This window comes from Equus quagga, chromosome 12 (genome assembly GCF_021613505.1).
Source record: "Equus quagga isolate Etosha38 chromosome 12, UCLA_HA_Equagga_1.0, whole genome shotgun sequence".
NCBI classification, from domain to species: Eukaryota; Metazoa; Chordata; class Mammalia; order Perissodactyla; family Equidae; genus Equus; species Equus quagga.
This window is the reverse complement of record NC_060278.1, coordinates 48141267-48156542: the sequence shown is the minus strand read 5'-3', so window position 1 is coordinate 48156542 and position 15276 is coordinate 48141267. Positions and strand designations below refer to the sequence as shown.

The following is a 15276-nucleotide window of genomic DNA, read 5'->3' as shown; positions in this document are numbered from 1 at the left end:
AATAGACAAACTGTAGCCCTTTCTACTTATAAAAATTTCTGATCCTAAAGTAAAAGAGATCAAAAGAGAAAAATGTAGAGAAAATGTAGAGAAAAAATGTTATGTTATTGAAATTGTACAGATTCTTGCTGTCGGCATAGTTTACTAGAACTCCTTTTTCCTGTGCTTTATAATATATACTGGATACCAATTTGTTTCAGGTGAAATTTGGAGTGTTGAAGCCAGATCTAAAGTATATGCCTTGCTTGTCTCTATCTAAAGGAGTTCAGAACCAGTAAATTAAATAATATAAAAATTGACCGATTTTTGACTAAACAAAGTTAAAGCAATTTTTCCATCACAGAGTAGATCAATGGTTCTCATATCTGAATGTTGCACAAGTCACTTGAACCACTTTTTCTTTTATCCATTTAATTGAGGTATAATTTACATGCAACGAATTGCATCCATTTCAAGGTACAACTCAATAAGTGTTGAGATGTATTTCCATAAAACCACCACTTGGATTACCAAAGAATATTTCCATCAGCCTCTCTACCTCAGCCCCAGGCAATCATGGATCTCCTTTTTGTCACTATAGATTAGTTTGTATTTTTAAGAATTTTATATAAATGGAATTATCATTAATTACTCTTCTGCCTTCTTTACACAGCATATCATATGAGATTTATCCATGTTGTTGGCTGTATCAGTAGTTTATTTCTTTGTATTGTTGAGCAGTATCCCATTGTATGGATATACCACATTTTGTTTATCCATTCACCTGTTGATGGATATTTGTTTTTTCTCTGGTTTTTGGCTATGGTGAAAATAGATTCCATGAATATTTGTGTGTTTCCCTTTTACATGGACAAATTCTTTCATTTCTCATAGACAAATACTCTTGAGAGAAATAGCTGGGTCATGTGGTAGGTGTATGTTTAACAGAGTAGATTATGGAGATCTTGTCAAAATGTAAATTTCTAGCTATTTGCCCAGAGAGTAGAATGCAATAGATCTGTGATGGGATTCAGAATTTGCATTTCTTTTAACCACTTACCCAGGCAAATTCTTATAAAGAAGGTCTCCTAACGTTTTGTGAGACATTCTCTAGACAAAACTAAGAGACGATGGAATAAAACGGTCACTTTTAATAAGTCAATCTGTAAAAAGTGTATGCACGAGCTCAGTAAAAATATCAACTTGATTTAGCAAGCTTTAATTGAAAACATTCTTGGCATCAGACCCCAGCCTACACAGTGGTCTTATAAAGATGATAAAATTAAGTTCAAAATCCCTAATGTGATGGTGTTAAAAGCCCCTGTATAATGTGGTCTCTTCTTATATTTCAACCTCATCCAGCATCATTCTTGCTTCCTGTGCTCTGACTCTATTGGATTCTCCCAGTTTTGCTGGTTTATTCATTTGTTTATTTATATGCCACGTGACCTCCCAAATCAAGGCACTTACACCTGCTACTGTCTCTACCTGGACTGCCCTACTTCCCTTTTTTGCCTAGCTAACTCAAACCGCATGTTTCAGATGATCAAACTTCCTCTGGGAGGTCTTCATGAATCTTCTTAAATCGGGTTGAATGCTTCTGTTATCTATAACAATAGTTTTCTACATCTTACTTTTGGACTGTGAATACTTAAAATCTTTTTTTTTTTTTGGTAACTTTTCAAATAGAAGCATAGCATAATAGAGTGCACAAATTATCAGGGTATATATGGATGGACATTCACAAAATAGACATACATAGAAACACCTCTCAGACTAATATATAGATTAATTCCAGAATCTCAGAAGGCTCTTTTTTGCTTCCTTTCGGTTATTATTCTATCTTCTGACTTCTATCACCACTGATTCATTTTCCTATTTTTGAAATTTATATAAATGGAATACTAGACTCTTTTGTTTCTAGCTTCTTTCACTCATTAACAGATCATGAGATTTACCCATGTTGTTGTGTGAAGCAATAGTTGGTTTGTTTTTACGGCTATACATAGTCCATTGAATTAATACGTTACAATTTAAGGTCCACTCTATGGTTGAAAATTTGAGTTTTTAACAGTTTTTGATTATTAGGAATAAAGTTTCTACGAACAACTTTGCACATACTTTTTGGTACACATATGTTTGCATTTATTCTGGATACATATGTAACAGCATATCATTAATCTATTTGTCCATCCTTAAGCCAATACTATACTGCTTTACCTACTGTAGACTTATAGATAGCTATGATATGTGGTAGTGTAAATCTTCCAGCTTCATCCATCTTCAATATAGCCTTGGCTATTCTGAGTCCTTTTCTTTTCCGTATAAATTTTAGAGCTAGCTTGTCAATTTCCAGAAAAGTCCTGGGAATTTGAGTGGAACTACGTGGATTTTACAGACAAAATTAGAAGGGCTTGCTACTTAACAACGTCAACCCTTCAAATCCATGAACATGGTTCTCTCTCCATTTATTTAGGTCTTCCTTTATTTCTTACAGTAATAGTAATATTTTGCAGTTTTCTTTGTAGAGTTCTTGCATTATCATTTACTTGACTTGTTTCTAGATCTTTTATGTATTTTGGTACTATTATAAGTGATACTTTAAAAAGTTTCATTTTCCGCTTGTTTTTTGCTATTCAATGGAATGATTTGATTTCTACATACTGAGCTTTATCCAACATCCTTGCTAAATATTAAGTTGAAAGGTTTATATCATTTTAATTTTCTATATATCTAATCATGACATGTATAAATATACAGTTTATTTCTTCTTTGACATTCTTAATATATTTAATGTGTTGTTGTGTGTGTGTGTGTGTGTGTTTTTTGTTTTTTGCTATATTCCTCTGGCTAATACTTCCAATACAATGTCGAATAAAAGTGACGATAGTGGACTTCCTTGTCCTGTTCCTGACTTCTGGGAGAAAGCATTCAATATTTCACTATTAGTAGTCCTTTGTAAAAACACATTTATCAGGACGTTTCATTCTTAATTTGCCGAGAACTTTACCATGACTAGATATTATATCAAATGTATTTATGAAATCTAAATAATTTAGAAGACTTCATCTTTATTAGGTTAATATGGTGAATTACATAGACGTTTTGGTATTGTTTATTTTCTCTATTGTACTTCTTGTTTTCTATTTCATTGATTTTTGCTTTTGTTTTTATTACTTCCTCCTTTCAACTTTTGGGGGGTTTCATTCGCTATTCTACTTTTTTCTGGTTTCTTCTTGAGTTGGAAGCTTAGATAATTAATTTTTAACTATTCCTTTTTCGTAATATAGGCATTCAAATTCTTATACTTTAAGATAATGTCTAATACCATTTACTCCATCAGGGATGGAAATGAAATTCTATCTACTAAGGTCCTAATTTAGCTATTATTTCAGGTCTAGAATTCCTGTTCTAATATATTCCAGTTCTCTGTTTAAATTCTGCATTGCTTTTTGTATTTTCTTGACAATATTAATCATAATTATTTTAAAGTATATGTCTGGATATTATTTATATATGTATGTGTGTGTGTGTGCACGCGTGTGTATATATCCAATTAATCTGGATTACTTGAGGATCTATTTTGTTTTGTCAGGTCCTATTTCTTGGTATTCCTAGTAATTTCAGATTGAATACTAGACATTGTGTATTAAAAACATGTAGACTCTGGTTGATGTTATCTCCTTGCAGCCAATATTTAAACTATTTTGCTGGGCAGATAACTTTTATCCTATCAATAACTGAAATAGGTTGAGGTTTTACTTCAGGTTTTGGGAAGACTCGTCTATTTCTGGTTTGCTTTTACTGCTAGGATTTCAACTGAAAGCCTGGAATATTTATCAGGACCCGTCCTCCTTGGTAGGCCCTGAACTCTCATTCTTTGTCTTTCAAGACATGCTTTTTTATCCCAAAGACTATGCAATACAGGAATCAGCAAATAAAACAGAAGGAAAATGCAAGGATAAATAAAAGTCTTTCCTAAATGGCTTTCCTTATTTCTGGGATCTTGATTCCACAAGTTCTGGCAGCCTGGTGGTCCCAGTTAGTCAGTAATGTGTTTAAACAACCATATTTTTAAGAAATTTTATCGAGCTTCTGTTTTTTTTTTTTTCTCAGCAGGAGGATTTTTTGATATGCCTCACAGCTGGAGCCAGCTCTGTCTCTCATAGCTGGAGACAGACATCACTTGTAATTATTTAATTACATGTTTGATGCATGACTTCACTGCAAGACTTTAAGTTCCCTAAGGTTAGGGACTGTACCTGCTTTGCTCAATATCCTTTCCAAAACACCAATCATAGCATCTGGCAAGTGGGGTGAAATTGAGAAAGATCCATATATGGACTGACTAAATGATTGAGTTCCTCCATTTAAAGGTGGATGTAAAAAGCAGAGCCAAAAGGCTTAAAAAACAGTTTTCAGAAAATAGAAGGGGAAACCTGGTGAGAATTATTTAGTTTCTTCACATGTTTAAAAGGATCTAATGGCACCATCATTGTTTAGGGGCACATAGGTTGGGGATTAAGAAAAGGTCTTGTTTTGAAAATTATTAGTAATCTTGAAGAAAGCATTTATAATAAAGAAATGGGAGAAAAAAATGCAGGTGACAGATTGAGGGGTGATTGGTAGGTAAGAGAACTGACACATTGAGAGAGTCTTGTTTTTTAAGAAGACTGATTACAAGGAAAAGATAAGAAATAGAGTTAGATTTACAAGTGCATGTTAAAATTTAAAGGTAGCCACTAGAAATACAGAAATGAAAGATAGACCATCTCACTCTCTAGGGAAAGAACAAAGGGAACTCAGAAAACAAACGTCAGAATTTCATAGATTGAGTAAAATGAAGTGAATTAGAGAGATATGCAGTAGAGAGAAGTTATCAAAGAGTATCATCAAGATTTATGTGGTTTAGGCACATAAAATATATGAATGAATGGAAAGGCACATAATTCAAAATCCTGAATTAAAAAATGGCAGCCATAAATGCATATATACTAATGACCACTAAGAAATTCGGTGCTAATCCTTTATGGTTATTTATGCATTGAGACCTGACCATAATCCATTTTAGAGATGAAGAGACTGAGCTACAGAGAGAGGAAGTGACTCATGCAAAGCTGCGTGCCAGCATGTTGGGGAGCCAGATTTGAAACATCAGGAGTCTGACTCCAGAAACTGCATTCTACCGCAGCGATTGCTGCCTTCCTTCTCAACTAGAACACCGACATCAATACCTCCATTGCCCTTGAAATAGAATTCAATCAGTTTGATGCTGTTAATCCATCCATAGCATTGATCACTGTTGTTTATAAAGCACTTTCAAGATTAAAAGTGCTTTTTATTGTACTATATATGTTTATTATGACTGTCATCTTAAACCTATTGCAATAAGCCCTAATGATATGTATAGGTAAAAGTGTCAAAATATTCATTAACCTCAAAATCTAATAAGCCTAAGGAGATCCTGTATCTAAGAGATGTGCAACACCTAGTTTCCAACAACACAGTGTGAGAGCTACGGTAGGGCAGAAAGCAACTCTTGATACAGAACTCTAGGTGTATCAACTGACATAGAAGCGACTTCACCTGCAACTAAGGGCCATTAATAAGAATTTTTGTCTCTAGTACTATATAGCTTAAAAAATACTTTCTTATGCATCTTAGGCCAATAGAGAACAAACAAATTGAGCTATCCCTCTAAGCTATCAATACGTCCAAAAAGATAGCTTTCAAAATTATGTAATATATTCTACTGCAAAGCAAATCTCATCATTAAGTAATTCTTAGAGCTAAGCAATCTTTCGTATGGACTTTCTTTTTTCTATCTAACCAACTCATTTGGTTAACGCTTTATTCCACAAACATTAATTGAACATCTAGTATGGGTCCTATGCTGTGCAAGACACAAAAGTTATAACTGAAGAAAATAGTCAGAATTTCAGTCTACTTGGGACATAGATAAGTGAATAAGCAATTTCAATAGAATGTGGTAAGAGTTAAAATAGAGAACTTCTTGTTTTTTGTGGTGGTACATAGAAGAGACCCCTCACCTAGATTTGGCTTGGGTCGGGGGAGGCTGTTGGGAGGCTATTTAGAGAAATGACTCAGCTAACACTTCGATTATAAGTAGGACTTAGCCAGGTGAAAGGAAAAAGAAGCACTTGTAAGTAAAGGAGGCCATTCCAGGCAAGGGCATCAATGTGTTCAAAGACCTGGGCATCTAAGAGAGTGTGGTACATGCAAGCAGCGGGACTGAAAGATGGCCATAGAGGAAAAGATGGCCATAGAGCTGGAGACTAAACCAAGAGATATGTGGATGGAGATTTGAGGCTGAAAAGTAAGCATGTAAGCAGAAAAGAGTTCATGCAGGGCATCTCTATGGAAAAGTCTTGAAAGATTTTAAGGAAGAGAATGATAAGAAAGATTATTAGTTTGAAAAATAACCTGGAAAAGAGTAAATCTGTTGATATAAAGACCCACAACACAGACCTAGACTAGGGAGTAGCTTTAGGACCAGTTGAGGGTTCTAAGAGATGTATCTGAGGGACAATGGACAAAGGAGGAACAATTGATGGAATGTGAGGGAGTGAGAAGTAGCATTCCAGGACTCTTCCTAGGTTTCTGTCTCAGGCGATCAGCAATATTCCTTTGGTAAACACAGTGGTAAACACAGAAGAAGGAATAGGTTTCAAAGGAGGAAAGTGAAGGGAAGAGAAGGAGAGAAAGAGGTATCTACATTCTTTTTCAATTCTCTGCCTGTTTGGAGGGAGGATCATAAAACCATTCATTCCCATACATTTCCCATAAGCCCTTATCTCTCTTTTATGAAATTCACTTAGCACCCCTTTTGTTTGTGAGGATGACAAAGCACCGTTGCCCGAGATGATTCAGACAATGGGAATATCTAAGCAGGTGCTTCTCCCCTCTCATTCCTCCTCGTGACTCTCTTTTGAAGTTGCACTTGAGGTCAAAGAATTTCCCAACTGAGACAGCTCCTCCTCCTTCTTGACTCTCTAAACAAAAGCCCAAGGGCTATGTTTGTGAGCTTCCTTCAATGCATGGACTTTAAATGTGGTCTGCATAATATTACTTGAAATTTCCCACTTAAGTGGAACTGTCAGTGCATGATCTTATAAAGCATTTCTTCAGACCACTAGAACTCAGTTTTGAAAGAAATGGCATTTTGACAAGGATATTACTGGAATCCTTTCTATCTGAGTAGAGATGAAATTATTATTTTTTTGTATGAGGAAGATTGGCCCTGAGCTAACATCTGCTGCCAATCTTCCTCTTTTCGCTTAAGCAAGGTTGTTGCTGAGCGAACACCTGTGCCAATCATTCTCTATTTTATATGTGGGATGCCACCACAGCATGGCTTGATGAGTGGTGTGTAGGTCTGCTCCCAGGATCTGAACCTGCGAATCCCGGGCGGCTGAAGCAGAGTGTGTGAACTTAACTACTATGACACCAGGCTGGCCCCGAAACGAAATTAACCTCAATCTATACTCTTCTATGAGTCTATATGAGGATAAATATAGTTTATATTTATCCTAACTGATATAAAATAACTATAACTATACATCTTTAAATATTTGTAATTAATTTTTTTCCAAGAAGATATGTACAAAATAGTTCACTTTATTAAATCAAAAAGCAATCACCTTCATAGGTGCTAGTTTTGCTGTCACTGTTGACCATTATGATTCTTTTTCTGCTCAAAGTTCCTTTTTCTACTCATTTAAGTTGGATGAAAAGGGAACTAAAACTAATCTGTGTGATATTGACACAGAATGTCATTAAGAGATGGAAAAACATTTTCCTTGAGCAATGTAGCCTAAGAGAAGATTCCAAAATAGCCAACATACTGTAAGAAAAAGACACTGGAAAATTTAAGGAGGTAAATTTGAGACTGCATAGAAAACCTGGGAATATGTTGGAGAGCGTGCATTTGGGAATGTGGCATGCATGTGTGAGAACACACGTGCAATGTGTATATCAGACGACAATACATGTTTGATCATAAAAGAGATGGAAAGAATGTATTTAAGCTGATTAAAAGAAAATCAGCAGCTAACAAAAGCAATTTGTTCCAATGAAAATGTTATTCTATTGTATTGGCATGGTCAATGTTGGCTTGGCTTGGTGGTGACATAAATCCCTGTTGAACAAGCTAGATGCTGTTTCAAGATTTTTTCATTTATCAAGCATTACTATCTCCTTTGTTGTGTTGATTTCTCTCCTGTTTCTTTTATCCTAGCTACCCTCTACTCATCTTTAGGCCTCCTGGCATTAGGACAGAAGAAAGAAAATGTGTTGTTAATGGTGAAATTACATATTAGTTTTAAGAACTAGAATTAGACTCTAGATGAAGGATAGGCAATCTACCAATCTGTTGCCCACTTTTGTAAATAAAGTTTTGTTGGAACATGGCCACCCTTATTTGTTTACATATTGCCAATGGTTGCTTTCATGCTACCATGATGGAGCTGAGTAGTTGCGACAAAGATTTCATGACCCACAAAGTCAAAAATACTTATTGTCTGGACTTTTACAGGAGAATTTTGTGAGCCCCTGCTCTAGATTGACTGTGTGAGAAGTTAAAAAAAAAAACAAAAGGAAAGATTCTGGGTTCAAAGGCAAATTTGTAATTTTACTAATTTTGACCCCCCCAGCAATAGTGAACTGGTATAAAAGTTTTGGTTAAAGAAAAAGTCATGTGTTGAAATGATTCTTTTGTGTAATCTGAGATAAAATTCCAACGTGAAGCTGAATTTCCTGCCAGACTGACCCTACCATTAACGTTTCAAACACGAGGTGACATTATAAAAATGTGCTTCAGAATGAGTCACTTTAAAAAGGCAAAATAAACTGGACTTTATGTGAATTTGGTGAATGGGGAAAAAATATAGTTCCTCTCCCATTCATTGAATTCACGTGAAAGTATTTTCTAGAACTTACTTGTTATGTCTCTATCAAAAGCAGTAAAAACTAAATAATCTTAACACAGACTTTATAACATCCCTAGTTTACCATGGAGGTTAGTTTGACTTCTGTTATTCTAAGAAGATATGCATTTGGGTCCTTGTTCTTCTCAGACCATAAAGATGAGCTCAACCAACATTCGCATCTCTTCTGATTCTGTCGCGATTCTGTCCTGTCGTTGCCCAAGAGCCACTTCATTCCTTTGCTCCCAAGTCATGTCCTTATTCTTGCCTTTAACTTTCTATATCATTACTACCTGTGTGTTAAACTGCTAGGCCACATAGTCGATTAATATATTTGTTTTTCAATAACTATGGCTGAAATCTAACATCAAAGGTTAAATAAAATTTGTGGTTTAAATCTGCTTTGAAGTGACGCAGTGTTTTTTAAGCTCTTTCTGGCAAAATTGCTTGTTCCCGGTCAGAGGAAAACAAATACTGAGACACCAAGGGTGTTGAAGGTCAGAATTAATATGCTTTTACTAATTAGTGTATCTGAAGAAGTTCGTCCTACTTGTACCTTCACTATTACTGCTTATAATCAGCTTTCCTTTAATGAAGTGCTTAAATGTCCCAGTTCACTAAAAATAATAAATAATAATAATAATAAGCCTAAATAGCGTACAGTACAAAATATAAAATATACGCTTTTAAAGCATATTGATTTAGAGTGTTGCATTTCTCTTTCCATAAGTCGGTAATTAATTGTATCTCTGGATCCTAAAGCATTTTAGTTTAGCCACTTCAGGGAGGGCAAATACTAGGAGACTAAAATGTATGACAATCACTTAGTGTCCTTGAACAGCATTATTATGAGAAAGTGTACAGAGTTTTCATCTGCAAGATATTCAACATCAGTAATCACATTTCTCGTGAAGACAAATAAAAGGGAATTACATCCAGGTGCACATGTGCGCTCATTTCCCCAGTGGTTTCCTACAAAGATCTCCCCAAAGGCAGTACCTGATTTCTGGACAGGGTCACCTGGAAAGGCAGTTTAAAAGGCTGGTGTGATTGGCATCCGGATGCTACAATAGGCAAACCGTCCCCCAAATGATCATGGACCTGTTTTCACTAATAGGAAAAAAAGGGACAAGGAGAGAGAGGGTCACCTTTGGAATGCCAATCTGAGCAGTACTTGAGTTTGCTGTTTTTCCCAGGTTCCGTTTGGATGACTAGCATTACGTGGAAAGGACTAAATTCTTTGTGTAAGTCAAGTGGATTTACTCGGCATTCCTGAAAAAAATGAGCATGTTCTTTTCTCCAAAGACACAATGACATCCCCTTCCACAAGTGGAAGGGAGGGACATTTTATTTGCTATTTCTATTTTAGAAAGAGAAAGTACTGTTAACCCCATATAACCAGGAGACTCTTTCACCATGAGTATTTACGTGATTTTCTAGTTACAAGATCATGAAATTATGTTGAATTTGCTGCTTCTTGACACCCTCTGATATAACCCGAGAATTGAATATCCGTTTTACATTGAGTAATTCTCCCTATATCTCTTAAGTTATCCCCATAAATTAACTTATCCCCATAAATGCTTCAGATCAGCAGAGAAAAAGTAAATTTATGTTCATCTTAAATTGTGAATATAATATTATATGAAAGAAGCATAACAAAACAATTTATTTAAAAATCTAGGTGTTTTTAAACTCACAGATTTCTTGGTAATAAGCTCTGTTTTGAATTTTTTCACCTACTTAAATATTCCTTATTCACTGATTTGGAATTTTAGCAGTTAGAGGCATTGGTCATCTAGTACAATCCTCAAGTTAAGAGACAAGCATGATTAGACCCACGGCAAAGTAGTTTATCCCATATCTCAATACTAGGTAGATTAACTATTTTCAACAATGTAATTAAATATCACATTTTAATACAGAAATTGCATATTACTCATACCCCAGATATAACATTTAGGTAAACAGATCTTGTATGTTTAGCAGCAGGTGAATTAATAGAGTGTTGATTTTATAAATTGCAGACGACTCTTAGAAAAGCTCCTGTCTCATAGTAGGCACTTAATAAATATTTGTTAAATGAGGGATAGCTAATAACTAATGTTTAATGACTCTTAAGTAATCTGTGTGGCAGACACCATGCAAAGCTCATTAGGCTGGCTATCTCCTTTAATCCTCACCTACCTGCTCAATATCAATATTGTAAGTAGTGTTATTATGCCAATTTTAAAGAAAGGGACAAAAATGATTAAGTGGTTTGCCTAACTACCTTTAGCTAGTAAATAATGGGGCCTGGTGCTGAAACTTAGTCTGCTCCCAAAGCCCTCACTCTTAATCATATAGAAATGCGAGAGTTAACACATGGTCTTAAATTTATACTAGGATGTAAATGACTGATAATATACCCTTTCTGGATATTAGATTTTTGAAAGAATACTTGTATCAGATAGGAAAAGAGACCAAAAATAGGTCCTAAACAAGATTCATCTGGTTAATTTTTCAGCCCAAAGGTAGATTTTGACGGAGTTCATTTACAATACTAAGCTTAATAATTTACAACATTAAGCAACATGTTAGGACATATATTCATACATCTGAATTCTTTTCATTTTATCATATGAGGTAAAAATATATTAAGCAAATATGAAAGAGTTATAGGAAAGATTCCTTTCTCAAACTACAGTAATAAGATAGCTTATACCAAGACTTTAAACATATCGCTCATGACCATGGAACATGCTATGAATGTATCTAAAAATCCTGTCATTGATGGGCGAATCTGACTTTTTTTCACAAATAAAATATGTATAATAATACACATCACCGTATATTTGTTTTTGAGTGTTATTTGATATCTCCATTCATCATTTTAGTTAGAGTGTGAGATTTTGAAATGAATAATTCAAAATAAAAGACATCTTAGTTCTCCTTATAATCATTCAGTTCTTAAATATAATTCATCATTTTAGATTTCCAGGATTTGCTCATGAAATTTGCCTCAGCATACAAAAACTGTGTGAAATATGGAGGAGTGTGAGTTGAAAGCACTATTGGACCCACAGCACTTCAGCCCATTTAAAATAACTTCATTCTTGGGGCTGGCCCCATGGCCTAGTGGTTAAATTCCACATGCTCCACTTTGGCAGCCCAGGTTCAATTCTTGGGCATGGACCTACACCACTCGTCAGTGACCATGCTGTGACAGTGACCCACATACAAAATAGAGGAAGACTGGCACAGATATTAGCTCAGGGCCAATCTTCCTTGGCAAGATAATAATAATAATAATAATAATAATAATTCCATTCAGATATTAAACATCTAGCTTCTAGTAACACTCTGGAATTAATTGTTATGGAAAAAGAACCCTGATCCAGAGATGTCTTTGGGAATATAAATAAATAAATAATGCCAACACTATTTACTGTTTGTTACCTGAAAAGCTAACAACTAAAAGACAAATCCAAAAAGTTTTGCAGTGTTTGCTAAAGAACATTTGGGTGGCAATGATTTCACTTCCCATCCTCGTTTATTACTTTAAGATACTTCTGAGTCCACAAAGAACTATCCACTTGTGCTCCTCTCCCTCCACGGCAAAGTACCAGCTTTGGAACCAGAAGCCTCCAATTCACATTGTAACCCTGAAAGTCAGTAGCTGTGGTACCTTGGGGAAGCCAGTTATTGGAGCCTCATTTCCTCGTGTACTATGATGGCAAAAATACCTACCTTATGAGGTCATAGAGGAATTGAATGAGAGAATATATAAGTAAAACAAATGCAAGATGCTAATTATACACTTACCTCTCTACTTAGGAAGATGCAAGTTTAAGGAAAGCTATTGAGTTGGTTTTGTAAACTTGTCCTCACTTATTAATTGGGTCAATTAATCGGGTCAATCCAACTGGTCATGGCCCAGTTCAATAAAGTTATTCAACCAAACCCGACAATTGAGGCAAAGGATCAAACCCATCACTTGATGTAGACCCAGTTACATTAAACGTTAACAGAGCCTTAAAAGTAAGGAACAACTAACTAATAAAAAGGAACCAGTAACGCCCAGAACGTGCCTGAATGCAGTAGAACTTCTTCTCCAGGAATCCCCAAAGCTCCAGACAGCAGTTCAAGCCAAAACTGCGAACTCCCTGCCTTGTCCTTCAAATGATGTGAACTCCGAACACATTTTCTGTGCAGCTGGAGGCTTTGTTACAGACAGAAGGATCTTGCTTAGCGAGGCTGGTGTTTACAGCCTAACTTTTTTAAAGGGGAATTTGGAAAACTTCCCAGACACTACATCTGCCCCTGGCCTTGCACCTCAGAGTATAAGGCCGGCTAGGGAGACAGCCCAGACGACTAAATTTATTAACGGTGGACGGGCCACTCTATCTTTCACTGCAACAACAGTAGGTGATCCCATCAGAAATCTGTCTCCTGGCTAGCCAGCAAATCCGAGCTGCCACACTCGCAGCCGCTCTACCCAAATGAAAGGAAACGAATGTCGTTTCTCTGCAGAAACACATCAGAAGCCAAATGCTGGACCAGGAAGGCAGTTGCTATTTCCATTTGAGAAAAAGTCTTTTACTTTCCATAGATTCTTTCCCAGGTACCTATTTTTGCTTTTCTCTCCTTTCTTTGATAATTACAATTATAAAGAAGAAGTTGAACATTTTAGGAGAGCACAGTATTGAATTTCTAATACTCCAGGAGGATTTTGATGTATTAGGCCAGGAGTTAAGCACATATTAATCTCAATACATCCCAGCTAGCACATAATCATGATTCATTACAAATGTACATCAGTAGCCAGCCTCACTTAAAAGCAAACTATTTACTATTTTACGTTAAAAATAAAAGTGATATTTGAGCTACCTTTTACAGCTCAAATTCCATTTCATTGTCCTCAAGACATGCAACATTTTAAAGACGAGCTACTTACTCCAAAAAGACTTTCTCATGGATTAAATTAATATCATTATGAGATTATGGAATAATATAGATCTTAAGCTTTGTAAATTAAAAAAAATTAGAAAAATGAGGTATATACCATAAATAGGTAGTTTTACATATCTATAGTGAAATAGTGTTAAAAACTGTAATTCATAGAGGTATCAGGACTCCTAGAATATTCTAGTACCAGTAAGAACAGGAGTTAAGTGAGGCAACTAAGGCAGGTCATGCAAGTGAGGGTCAGATCCTGTCTTTAAAACTTTGATACTGTAAGGGGGCTTTTTGGGCAATGATTTCCACTTTTAAAAATATTGTATTAAAATAGTATTTCTGTGGATTCTTAAGTCTTTTGGTGCCTTTAAATTTTTGTGCCTGAAGCAAGTGTCTCACTTTAGTTCTGACCCATAGAAGGTACGTTTTCCCAGAAATTCATTTTTCCCATAATGTAACAGTAGCTACATTAAAAAAAGAACAAATTGATCTCAAATAAGCGTTAGGAATACTTAGCTAAACAAAGTTGATTAGCTTTCTTATCATTCGGTTTAGATGCTTTAGTTACCTGAAGTGTATTGAGCATCTCCGACAACACGGGGCGTTTCTCAAACTGACTTGCCCAAAGAACTCTCTTTTTTCACAAAGCAAGTAAAATACGCTGAGGGACACATTCTGGGAAAGTGTCTGAGAGCCATTCCAGCACATGTTTTCATCCAATAAAGCTGCCTTTCCACATCTATTGTTTTCTTTTTCTTTTCTTTCCTCCACTTACCCCACTTTTTTTTTTCCAGAATACTAAAAAGATGGGCATGTTGACACAATCAGGCTAAAGTTACAGAAGAGCTGAATTAGTATTTCTATAAATAGGTATAGTAAAAATTCATTGTAAGGAGATATCAGAATAATAGAACACACCTTGGGGCTTAGTGGCTCTTAAATATAATGATGTCAAACACACTTACCGGTAAAGTCTGTATTGACTGGGTGAGTGGAGCTGGGGAATTTATAATATCCATTTCCTGTGAAACGAATGCCTTTCATCATCTTGGCCCTTGGAGCTGGTAGAGATGACACTCTCCTTTCTAGCTGGTATACAGGAGAAGGTCCATTCAGTTCTTCAGGTTCAAGCCACGTAAGATGGATGGCTGTGCTGTTCATTCCCTCAACCAGAGGAGGCCTCAGTTGGGCTGGTGCTAAATATCAGAAAACAGTTGTTACATTCGAGAATTGGGTTTCTATCTCTAGACACAGATATTCACACATATGTACACAGGCACCTGCGTATATCACACAAAAATCAAATAAGTTGTGGTCTCAGGTATTTATGTAGTTCTAGGAACTGAAAACACTGGATAGAGTTTATCTTAAATGTGACTAAGCAAAAGTTAAATGACTAACAAATACTTAACAC

At 35.6% G+C, this 15276-nt stretch overlaps 1 protein-coding gene across 1 annotated transcript in view; it reads right to left on the bottom strand.

Moving 5' to 3' along the window:
• The window catches only part of USH2A (usherin), a 733563-nt gene that overhangs the window by 476048 nt on the left and 242239 nt on the right, over positions 1–15276 (bottom strand). Inside the window, exon 20 of the mRNA XM_046679838.1 lies at positions 14828–15058. Within this exon, the coding sequence (XP_046535794.1) occupies positions 14828–15058 (231 nt within the window). The remainder of the gene's footprint in view (positions 1–14827; positions 15059–15276) is intronic.